Genomic DNA, 12,664 nt, shown 5'->3' with positions numbered 1-12,664 from the left:
TTGAAATTTTCTGCTATTATAATACTTTATATAGAACAAAGACAAATTTATGAGGTTCAGTCTCTAAACGGCAATGGTTTTTCTGTTTGATAATCCACAAATCATGTTTACAATTTTCATTCTGTCTAAGTCCACATATCATGCATAAATAACAAATTATGCATTTGGGCTCTGCTGAACAGAATTATTTCTTTTCTTTCTTTTAAATATTTATTTCATTTTGAAATATTACTAAATCTTTGGACGAAAAGACTCAAAGAATGTAAAAAAAAAAAAAAAAAAAAAAAAAAAGTGGTCTAAATTAAACGTATTAAAAATTATTTGTTTTAGAAAACTATTCGCAATTCTCCTAATATAAAATTACATAACAAACTTTTATACTAGTATTTCAAAAGTGAAGATACATGTTACTATTTTTTCTTCAGACTGATCTTTCATTTTAAATTTAAAAAAGATATTTAATAGGATTTTAGATGTTCAGGCTAACAGCTGAAAAATTAATGGAGCAGTTAACGCTTCTACTTCTTCTTGCGTACAGCCGACCACCCCGCCACCACTGAACGTAGCAGTATCGACAGGATTTCTTGAAGAGCAGTCAACGCTGGGGGGGAAATCGGGTTTCCTCTTTATACTTTTATTTTTGTTGATAAATAATAATCAGAATCAAAATTTGTGCCTAATCAAAGGCCAAAATTTTGAGTCTGTTAGGCCCATTAGAATAATTTTAAATAAATCAGGCAGATCTTTTACAATTTTTATAGATTAATAAAAATGGGAATATTTTCTATATTTATCAGCAATACATAAATTATTCTATTTCAGGATTTACTAATAATATTCAAATCTAAATAATTTATACTTTTCCTACTTAAATATTAATACAGCAAAAAAGTATATTGTAAAGAAATTTCAATTTAAAGAAAAATCATGAGGGCGCCCTTTACAATTACATTTTTAATAATGTGTACATGGATAATAACTTTTGAAATGTACAAAAAAAAAAAAAAAAAAAAAAATTACATTGAAAAATTTTTATCATAAAACCTAAACTAATAAGTTAGATATTGATATAAAGTCTCTGTAGAGATCTTTATTTCAACAAACTTATTTTCCACTATCACATTGCCATTAATGTTATAAGAAGTTAGAGAAAATCTGTCAGCTAAAATTAATATAATAATTCAGTTTCTGTTTAAAGGTGCTTGACATATTTTCTTACATCTGAAGTAAATGGTCCTATAAAGGTTATAAGGAATATTTAAAATTATTTTATCGAGCTGAAAGATTTTTATGGTACTTTTCATTGTGTTGTATTTAATTATGCACCATGTATCACGAAAGACAAAATGGAAAATGACATCTTTTGCATCAGCATACTTAAAGACAACATTAGAACTTAAAGATATAATTCAATCAAAAATAAAAAGATTCATACTTGGAAAAATAAAATTCATAAGTTTATTAAAAGATAAAAGTAATTACTGAAGAGCTGATGAATATATTAAACAACGATGCACAGATTACTGTAAAAGTGTATGAACTTATATAAATCATAATTGCTTGAAGAAAAAAAAATGCCAAAAATTTTGCCTTGATGATTTGTGCTATTTGTATTATTCTGAAATGGTAGTAGTAAAAGGGTGAAATGCATGGAAAAAGTTATTTAATGCACATATTCTATTATGCTAATTGCTACTGCGCTAAAGCTAATTTTTTTTTTTTTTTTCATAAAACAGCACGCTTTGTTTTTAAACGCTTTTAACAAACTTTATTTGTTTATAAGGAGAAATTTGTAATTGATTTGCCATTCACAACTAATTTTTCGAATTTTCACACATTAATCTATTTTCGGTGACTGTATACTACTGTTATTACATTTTAGAAAATTTATTATCAATTATTTTATTAATGAAATTAAATTTCAATTCCATATAAATGATGACAGCTGGTAGAGAATGTAAGGAAAAAACGATTTCAAAATTCCTTAATACTATTGTAACTAAATATTTATTAAAAATCACAAAATAAAATGTACTAGAAACGAAAAAAATATTTTTAACTAATAAAAGTATCTTTTTAAAACTTATCCTTAAATTTTTAAGGGATCACCAAACAAAGAAACCACTTTAAAATAAATTTTCACTAGATCATGTTTCAAAGTTTATTAATAATCCAAAAGTATACAATTGTACAATCTTTATTTGGCAAAAATTTTACAAAGAATCATTTTAACATATACAACAATGATTTAGACTTTGTACATTAAATATTTTACATCATATCAGCCTGTCTAAGGTGAAGATATGAGTTAAGTTTTTAACAGTTGCAAGAAAACCAGTGAACACAACACAAACGCATATAATTAATTCAGGAGTGGAAATACAAGAAAAAGAAAACTGAATTTCAGAAAGTTTTAAACCAAAGAAAATTTACAAACTGTAAATAAATTGCACAGTTAAAAAAACGCATGGACTGTACAATATGTGCGTAGTCGAGGAACAAAAATATATTCTATCCAACAGGAGTCAAAATATCAAGTTTATGACTTTTTTTTTTAGTGAGACCATTGATAAAATTTGAGTGCTAGAAACTGTATATTGCATAACTTTAGGAAGCACTTTTCACTTCATCAGAAATGTCAAATGATGTATCGCATTATGAATTGTGTATGCAAAAAGTTTATTCATGGACGATCGATTACGTTCCGAAGGTATTATTTCATTTAAGGAAACTAACAAATGATAAATGTTGCCACAAATCAGTTTAAAAAAATACTCAACATTAGTGAAATTCATTTTTTTTTTTTCTATCCTCATATTGCACTTTCATCTTAATTCAAGATTTAAAACTGGACTTCTTAAACCAGGTGCTACGATTCCTAGCAGGGAGGCGTTTGACTGTGTGGGAGGTATAGAATGGAGGGAAAAAAAGGATATCGTTAGTTTTTGGCAAATTCTGTCTGAGCATTAGTCTTCGGAAGGATACTTTTTGTGAAGTTGTTTCAAGCTTTTAAAGCAATATTCGACGAAGGGTGAGTAAAGAAAAATCTAATATAAAAAAAAAAAGGTTGTGTATAGAAGCGGGAGCTCGATCCCGCCGCCCCTTCAACGCTTAAAGACAGACATAATAAGAAGCCAAAATCTGAGAAGTCTTATATGTAATAGCATTCATTAGTAGAGAATGAAAAAAATGATCTGATGCCATCTCTAGCGAAATTTGCTCTTGCTACGCTACTGGATTGAAATAAAATTTACTAATATTAAATTAAAATTGTTCATAATTATTTTTTTCTAAAAATAGAAACCCTTGTAATTTAACTATACCCTAATTGAGAGGCTTCCAACCTATGGCATTCCTGCCAGTCGTCACAGCAACAATACAAAAAGAGGGATTCAAATGAAAAAATAATGACAGAATGATCACAATGAATGTTGTGCTAATTTTCATTCGCAAGTTAATACCAAATCATTTTAATTCTGTTTAGCTTTATTAAGACATGGAATTAATATTATTATAAAAATTAAATAAATTAAAAGTAAAAATAAATCCAAAAAATTCTATTATGTTAATATCTTTGAGAGAACGGAGGTAGAAGATACAGTAATTCAGAGATAAAAAAACTAATCAAAAGATATGAGAAGAAATAAAGATTAGGAATTACTGTGACGTCATTCAGGTTGAATGAAACTTCTAATATTCATGAATTACTCCATGTTCTTTAACAAGATAAATCAAAAATATTTTTGAAGACCATCTTGATTAAAGCTACTTGTATAGTTTGTGAATCAACTGTATTAAATGAATTGATTTGCAGTTTTCATTAATAAATAAATTTCATTAATGAAAGTATTAACTGGAGTATTTATTTACATATTTATAGAGAACAAAAATTCTTGAGATAAAAATTATGTTACATTCTTTTTCTCTCAGAAGAAATCGTGCACCGAAGAAGTGTCAGAAGTCCTGGTTTAAGCCAAATAATTAAAATATAAATTAACCCATTTTGATTTGCTCACTGACGTATTGCAAAATTATGTCTTGTAAATAAGATAAACAATTAAATGAACATATAAAATCAATTTAGATAATGAAACAAATGAAATAACAAATCTACGAAAAGAAAATATCTTTACGATACACAACCTCACTTTTAAAAAAAGTTTCGTAGATATTTTAAACCAGTTTTATGCTATTCTTTCTTAAGTTTATATAACATTTATTATATTCAAACCTACACATTCAGTTATAGTTACTGAAAAGAATGTTCAACAGAAATGTCACATTTCAGAACACAAGCAAAATTCCGTTAAAAAAATGCAACAAATATGTCATCGTTTCCATTTTTTCGCTTGTTTGTTTAATATTATCACACTTTAAATGCTGGTAAATTTTTAAATAATGAAGATTTGTATAATAAATGCTGTAAAAAAAGTATTTAAGGCATCACACACTTATTTTTACCAATATTTTTTATAACATTTCGTTAAACATTCAACTCAGCAATGATATCTGATGAGAATGATATGATGGCTATTTACATACATTCCATTACTTAGCAATACTTAGCTGTAAGAATGGGAACAGGCATAGAAGAAATGCACCAACAAAATATATGCTTCAACTTATGCAACACTTTAAATAAAATGCAATTTCAAACTTCTTGGAAAACATTCATGCTTTAACGACAATTACGAGCATGCACATTTTTGGTAGAGGAGAGAATTCGGCCTCAAATGCTCAAAAGCAAGAAAGATATGATTTTGAAAATTGAAAAATCAATAAGTAATAATAATAAAGGCCTGCTTTATAAAAATGTTATATCAGCTTTTGTTCACTGTAATATTTTTTTTTCTGTCGAAAAAGTTTGTTTCCAAAGCGATTCTCAAATAACCTAAATAAAAATACTATAGACAAATTCTATTCAGTAAATGCTTTTTCTGTAGTTGTTTTATAAAACAAAGCAAATTAAAATGGAACTTGCTTTCATTTTTAAAAGCCAAACAAGGTTCAATTGCTATTGATAGTACTCTCTTAACTATAAACATTTATTTTATTTTTTTTAATTTACTTTTAATATTAGCTACAGTTTAATTCATAAAAGAAATGAAATGATAATTTGGATGATAGATAAAAAACGAAATGATAATAAAAGAAATAATAGAGAAATTGTAATTTTCGTAATCACTTCCGGAAAATGCGAGTCAGATTTATCTGAATAAGCAACTATATTCAGATTTATTCACACGTCAGAAACAACTCTCCCTCCTGTTTATCAATGCACATTCCGCATTGTTTCTTTAAAGCTGTGCTCACTTTCTAATTGCGGAGAAAAAAGTCACAACGGATGGCAAAAGTATTAGCAACGTCAAACAAATAATATCGGTAAAAAATGACAAATATGCATAAATAAATTTAGATTCTGGACTACACACAAACCTGACTTTTAAATAGATTGATCACGGAAGTAAAAACAGCAAATACGATTAATGTCGGAAGTGTCTAAAAGAGAAAAACCATTTAAAATAACTGCCGATGCTAGCATTAGTTCTTAAATGCAAAATATTGTTTTTGAATGTATAACCGTTTAAAGTATTATAAAATACTGAAGATAAAAATGCAGTTTCAATGATATCGAATATTATTCACTAAAAATCATTCAAATCAATCAATCAAAAAACGTTCAAATGAAGAAATAATAATGAGAATTGTAATAATAAATAAATAAACTTAAAAATTTTATTTTAAGATATGAAATACTATCAAATTTCTTTTTTTTTAACTGCACATAAAAGAAAAGTCATTCATTAAAACGAGTGCTAAATAATAAAAATAATGAAATGAATAAATAAATTAGAATCACGTGAATAAAGCAAGAGATGCGAGGATTAGCATTTCGAACAAATTTAGACAAGCAATAAAAACAATCTGTTCGTTCGGCAGGAATCTGCATAAGGAAACAAATTATTACATATTGAGTAGAAATTTAAGGAGAAGCACATTAAAAAGTTTAATTTTTAAATATTAGTACACTTCAAGTCATTTTATAACAAGTATTGTTCTTTTTGTTCAAAATTTAAGAGTATTTCTCAATTTTCACATGAATATTCTTTTTAAAAAAATCCAACTTAATAATCACAGAAATGATAATAAAGGAATTCTAAAGAAATGAAATTGAAAACAAACCGATCATTTATTTGTATATGGAATGAAAAGTAAATATTCAAAAAAAAAAAAAAATATATGCATAAATATGAAGAAGCCATTTATACAATTTTGTATGTTTTATTGCTGGACAAAATGATTTAACAAAAATAATCACACTATTGAGACAGAAATATATAAATATGTATATATACAGGGCATATGCGAAATTTTAACTCGTCAAGGAGGTAGGAAAGGAAAGGATTAATTCGAAAATATTCACTGATGTCGCAAATTTAAAATTGCTGCTAATACTTTCATCCATTGTGACTTCTTCCGCCTTTTAGAAAGTTGCGCACAGTGAACAGTCCATTAGTATTTCTAACAAACTTAGGGAAACAAGAAAATGGGAGAGTTAAAGATGACGAGCAAAATTTCACGTTTTGGTTTTATGCAATTTATCGAAAAAAATAATTCCCTGGTATATATAGATATATATAAACAAACAATTATTTCACAAATCAAAAATACAATCATACAAATATATTAAAAGAAATGGGAAAAATCAGAACATATTCTACACAAAACTATACAGATTAACACATGCATGCCTGTTCCACTACAGTCTAACAATTTGGTTAAAATCTAATATTGCAGACGATGCCCAGCAGATGCCAACAAATTTAGACACACTTAGTAATTTTGGACATTTCTTATACCTACAACATTGTGAAATCAATCTGTAATCGTTTTCTGATTCCAAATTTTTGAGATTTAATGCTGAATAAAAGCTATCATGGGAAATTTGATACGTTGCAAATTCAATGTCATGAAAAATGTTCATTTACTTTGACAATCATATCAGAATTCTGAACAATATAGCTTGCTATAAGGTTAATTTTGTTTGAAAATGCACTTTATAATATAATAATGTTATAAAAATGTTTATAACATTATTATAAATTTATAATTTCTTGATTTACTATCAAATTATAGTTTGAAAGGGTATTTTATCAAAACTGAGTTTGAAGGGATTCAAATATCAAAATCGCTTTCTGTTTGATATGTTTGTTATTTACTTCGATCTCAATAATAATATATTTTATAAAGCAATAGTCAGATTTCTTCCTAAATTAATGACCAAGTTATGATATAAAATATTCGAAATAATTTTCCAAACATTTTCACCGTTTCTTTTTATTAAACATTTTAGAATCAAACACGGATCTTTATATCTGGGGAAATAGAAACGTCTTTATCTTGAATTACAGCTAAAATTTGATTCCATTCTTATTTGTATGTTTAAATGATTTCTAAAACTTAGAAATGTTTAATATTTGATTCTTTATTTCACAAGTTACGACTTATAAGATGATCTACTTGTTCTTGTTCACACTAGAAAATGGGACATTTCAATGGATTCTTGTTTCCTTGGCAATATTCGGCATCGCGCAATGTATTAGAAATTTTCAGGCAACAATGTTCTATGTTACCGTCAGCATAGGAGCCGGTGTAGGCCGATTGGAACCGGTCTCATTCGGGTTCTGAAATCTATTCATAGCGTCTGTCCTGGCGATCAGCGTTGACCGGCTGGTAAAATGGGGTTGGATAAGCTGGTGAACACTGAGGGGATGATGATAGAGATGATTCCTATGGGGGCTGGGGGGTCGCACCATCCCGTTAGAGTCCAGCCGGGGCTTGGTGTCGACGTCCTCGTTGCAAGGGCTGAGTTGGGGCGAGGCGACGCTGTTATGGTTGTGGGTATTGTCCGTGTCCTGGCTATCGGTGTCATCGGTCTTGTTGGAATCGGGTGTAGGGGCTTCGACACTGCCGGCACTACCCATGTTGTCCTCCATGTCGAAGGTACTGTCGTTTCCGTCTTTATAACGAATGCACTTCTTTTTCCGTCTAAAAAGACACAAAAACCATCAGAAAAAATAAACTCGCTATAGGTTTTCCCCCCCAAAACTAACAAAGCTTTCTTTTCAAATTTAAATCAAATAATTTTGCGGAATAAAAATAAGAGCAAAGAGTCTTTTTTTGTAGTTGAAATCAGGGGACAATTACAAAACAAACGATCCAAATGCATTATGAAATATTATTAATACATAGCATATGAAAATTAGCTAATCCACTCATCGTCATTGCATTTATTTGTGTTTAACGTATAAGGCCAATGTATAGTTTGACCTGAACTCCTTGCCATTTCTAAACATGTTGGTTATTGGAATAAAGATTCAGATTCGATAGAAAGGATTTAAAAGTAAAGGATATCTAAAAAAGAAAATTCAAAACGCAAAAGTAAATCAGCTCCTCAAATAATGTAAAAATTTTCCTGGTAAAAATTAAAAATAAACTTTTATAGCCAATCAGCTAGCAGTTTTTCATGTGTATGCAGATCAACCAGAATTTTTGATGGTATTTTCATACAATTTCTCTACAATTTTCGATTTCATATTATAGAAAATTCAAACAAGAAAAGAATAATTGTCGTTCTAACAATAATGTCAGTTATAGCAAGACTTCTAAAAAAGAAAAATGTTGCATTGCAATGTTGTATTACTATTAGCGCACCAAAATATAGGACAAAGAGGAAATAAAACTCGCTGAAGATAAAAAAGATTTCGGCATTTATTGCTTTTAAGTCAGAGAGTATAAAGAAAAGATAAACGCAATAATAAAGTCTTGAACATTTTCATCCTTGCTACGTTTTGCCAATTGTTTTTGCCTAAATACAATAAGCAAAATTATGGGGGGAAAAATAGGTGAAAGAATTATATAATTAATACATTATGACATCAAGAATAATATCATGCAACATTTATTGGTCACGATTACCAGACATATAAAAAGTTCATTAAATTTAAATTTCATAAAAAATAAAAACATTGTGGAATCAAGAATGCAAGAAAAAGGTATGGATGCCACCTTTGGTGTTTAGTGCACACATTTAGCTTGATAAGCAGTATAATAAGGACGTTTAAACTGAGAAGCGAATGTCATAAACATAATTTTAATATTAATTCTTTACCATCCGTTGAGCCACATAAAGAAACAATAAACGGGAGTCGCTCACCTGCACGGTTTACACCAACTGCTCTGTTGATCGAGGCCAAACCTGGCTCTGCATTTCTTGAGGTTGTTGCCGTCTGTGAAAGAGAAAAAAAGCCGTCAGAGGAAAATACTAGAATCAGAGGCAACTCAAGCTGACAGTACGGGAAATGCTATGCGACTTATTTTAGCACTCATTTAAATTATCGTGTATCCTGTATATAAATTTTATAATCCTCATCTGTTTCTCTAAATCAATACATACTCGGTTCATGTTAAAATACAGTGTTTGTCCAAATTTTAAAATACGAGAAAAACGAACTTCGATGAAACTGATAACGAGAATCAGATGAATGCCGTACAAATATTTCTTTCAATGATATTTACTCTTTATTATTCTTATCTAGTCTAAATCTTTCTTCACATGTCAATATCCGTTCACTCAGTTAATACAGAAGAAACAACGATGAAAGAGAAAAAGTTTCCAAAAGGTTTACAGATACTTTTATAAAATTAGAATACCAATAATAGATATTATTTGTTACAGAACTCGGCATTTAAAATGGAAACAATTTAATGAACCGACAGCAAATGTATCATACTGTATTTAACTGTGATATTCAATGGAAATCGCAAAGAATGATTTGCAAGTAAAGGTACATGAACGCCATGCTAGAGGACGTGTATTTACATGTGCCATGTCATTGTGACACCAAATTCATTTATTCAAGTGGATGTTACTTTTTCTGTATCCCACTAAGACGGTATAGAAACATGGTCAACCTCATTCATCGACAATACGGTCCCCTGCAGCTTGCTACGTACTGTCCACTCGAGTTGTCACTTATTAGATAGTTTCTTTCTCCTGTATTTTGATACACTAAAGAAAATGATTGAGTGCAGTTGATGATTCTTTAATGGAAAAGAAATACACTTCAGCCCTGAGATTTCGAATGATGTTAGTCATTTTATGTATCATTATTTATTTATTTTAATTTTTGCCCTTTTTTCTGAAAAATGGCATGAAATAAATATTTATATTTTTTCTTTAACTTTTTTTTTACCCAATTTATTCCACCTTGTTGACATAACAAAGAAGTGCAGATAAATTGTGTAAGGAAGCTGCCAACTTTTTACCATGCAAAAAAGAGAAAGTATAATTACATGTGATTAACAGAAAGAGAAATATCAGGGCTGAAACTCTATATAAAAATAAATCTATAGTACCAACACATTCATTAACAATGTTAGAGAAGGTCATAATTTACACAAAATTCATTGCTTTCGTGAAAAAGTGAGGAGAAAATCTGATATTTACTAAAAGTGCATGCAAAAAAGCTTGCAATGCAATGCATGAGATCTTAAATCAAGGCGAATGCAATGCAGAGATAATACAGAGAAAATATTTAATGAAAACTCTGAATAAATTTTTAAAATATTTATAACAAAGTATTTTAAAAATTGACATTCGTGCAAGTATTATGTTTCCAAGACCAAGAATAAAAACTTTGCATTCTTTAAGCAAGGCTAGCATGCTATTCTGTATGCATGCTTACTAAAAAAAGTGCAAAGGAAAAAGAAAATAAACACAGTATTTTTATATAACTCATAAAAGCATGAAACATAAAGCACAAACATAAAGCTACAAAAATTGTCAACTAGGTGGAATAATAAGCGGAATTATTTGAAGCCAGGAGCCTGTAACAAAAGTTACTTACAGGTGGTTTGTTCTACCTCTGGCTGCATGTTTGTATAAATATAAATATTTAGTGAAAAACAATCAATTAAAAAAATTAGTATATTGTATTAAACAAGATAAAAATTCATATACTTTGATAACATTTCTTCTGTAAGCCGATACTTAAATTAAATTAAACGGTATCAAAAAAAAATATAAAGATAAAAAATTTTTAAATCTGACCCCCCCCCCCTTTTCATATGCACAACTCAAGAAAATCTCACAACGTTTAACAGAATAATGATTTAAAAAATAAAACAGAATGACATAAAATTATACATAAAATGAATTTTAATTTCTTCAAATAACTCCAAAATCATGCTTTTAGAAATAGGCTGACCAAATTTTTTTTTTTTTTTTTTTTTTTTTGATCTTATCTTATGAGATATGAAAATCTTATTTCCAAAGCAAATATTTGTGAAAAACGAATGGTGAAAATTATACACAAAATTTGAACCTTAGTAAAATTTAAATAATGCAAAAGATTAAAGTCTTGTTTGAAAAGAATTAATATTTTAAAGTTATCTTTAAAATAAAAACAAAATATGATGAGAATTTTTAATCATTTAAATTTATTATCGGAATAAAATATTATTAATAGTAGTATTTACTATGCACAAAAAATAACATTCAATCTTTAATGATAAACCACTCATTTTCATAAATAATCAGTTTCCACATATAATATAGCCGATTGCTTACAAGCTTTTTTTAAATGCATTTAATGCATATTACACATTGACAAAATATTTAAACAATATATAAGTACTATACAGCTTCCCAAAATATATTAACGAATTTAAATAAAGAGATGCTATAAGTTTAATGGTGTTTATAATTAAAAAAATATAAGCAACATCTCTTTACTGTCTATTTCAGCATTACTGAACTAAAGAAAATAGGATAATTTTAAAGAATACAAAAATGAGTATTAATACATGAATGGGTGTTATCAAATCTTATGCATTGAGTAGGAGAATGGGACTACCTCCTTCTTGGTTCCTGTCTTTTTTCCTCTTCTTCTTCTTCACCTGGAGAGCGTAGTTATCACGCGCACTCCAACCAGGATACAGCTGCATGTGAAGTTGGCGTTCTTTTCGAGCCAGTTCGTAGTATTTGGCCTGCTCTTCTCGAGATAAACTGTGCCACTGGGAAAGAAAGAGTTATTGATCTCTGAATGATTAGAAAATAAAGCACTGTCATCTGCAACTGTCGCAAGAAGAGAAGTATGCAAATAATAAAAGGAAAAAAAAAAAATCCTCATATTTTTGGAGATTTATTAATGATAAACGAACAGAGAACTTAAGATCAGAAAAAAAAAAAAAATAGGGTGACAAATATTTCCAAAATACACTAACACTTGAATTTTAAGACAAATGAAGTGGGAATCTATCCAGCATTTTCATGTTTAAAAAAGAAAACAAATTATTTAGGAGACACAAACAGAAAACAAATTATCATAGGATCACAACTAAACTCAGTTATGTAATATAGAACTAAATTCAAAGTACACATTTTGGAATATATATTTTCCTACAACGCCACAGGAAACTTTCGAATGCTGCATTTTCTGAAATGAATCTTTCTATAAAATGCATCTTGTCGTGCACCTAATGAGGTACTCATCTCTTGACTGAGTCCAATAATAAATATTCCCCAGAAAGAGCAAAAGTAACACTGAGAGTCAGCCTGAAAAATGTTACATGCATAAGGTTTTTCAGATACATAAAAGTG

The 12,664-nt window shown here is 28.7% G+C and overlaps 1 protein-coding gene across 6 annotated transcripts in view; it reads right to left on the bottom strand.

Annotated features, from left to right (window-relative positions):
• Nucleotides 1–2,181: 2,181 nt before the first annotated feature.
• Nucleotides 2,182–12,664, bottom strand: part of LOC129962688 (protein pangolin, isoforms A/H/I/S-like) — a 262,212-nt gene continuing 251,729 nt past the window's right edge. For all 6 annotated transcript variants that reach the window (XM_056076604.1, XM_056076603.1, XM_056076607.1 and 3 more), the window contains exons 8-10: nt 11,919–12,078; nt 9,218–9,290; nt 2,182–8,049 (exon numbers count right to left, since the gene is read on the bottom strand). In XM_056076604.1, coding sequence (XP_055932579.1) covers nt 7,626–8,049; nt 9,218–9,290; nt 11,919–12,078 — 657 coding nt within the window. In that variant the 3' untranslated portion in view covers nt 2,182–7,625. The remainder of the gene's footprint in view (nt 8,050–9,217; nt 9,291–11,918; nt 12,079–12,664) is intronic.

This window comes from Argiope bruennichi, chromosome 3, assembly GCF_947563725.1.
Source record: "Argiope bruennichi chromosome 3, qqArgBrue1.1, whole genome shotgun sequence".
Lineage (NCBI taxonomy): Eukaryota > Metazoa > Arthropoda > Arachnida > Araneae > Araneidae > Argiope > Argiope bruennichi.
The sequence above is the reverse complement of the archived record's forward strand: the minus strand, read 5'-3'. Positions and strand labels throughout refer to the sequence as shown.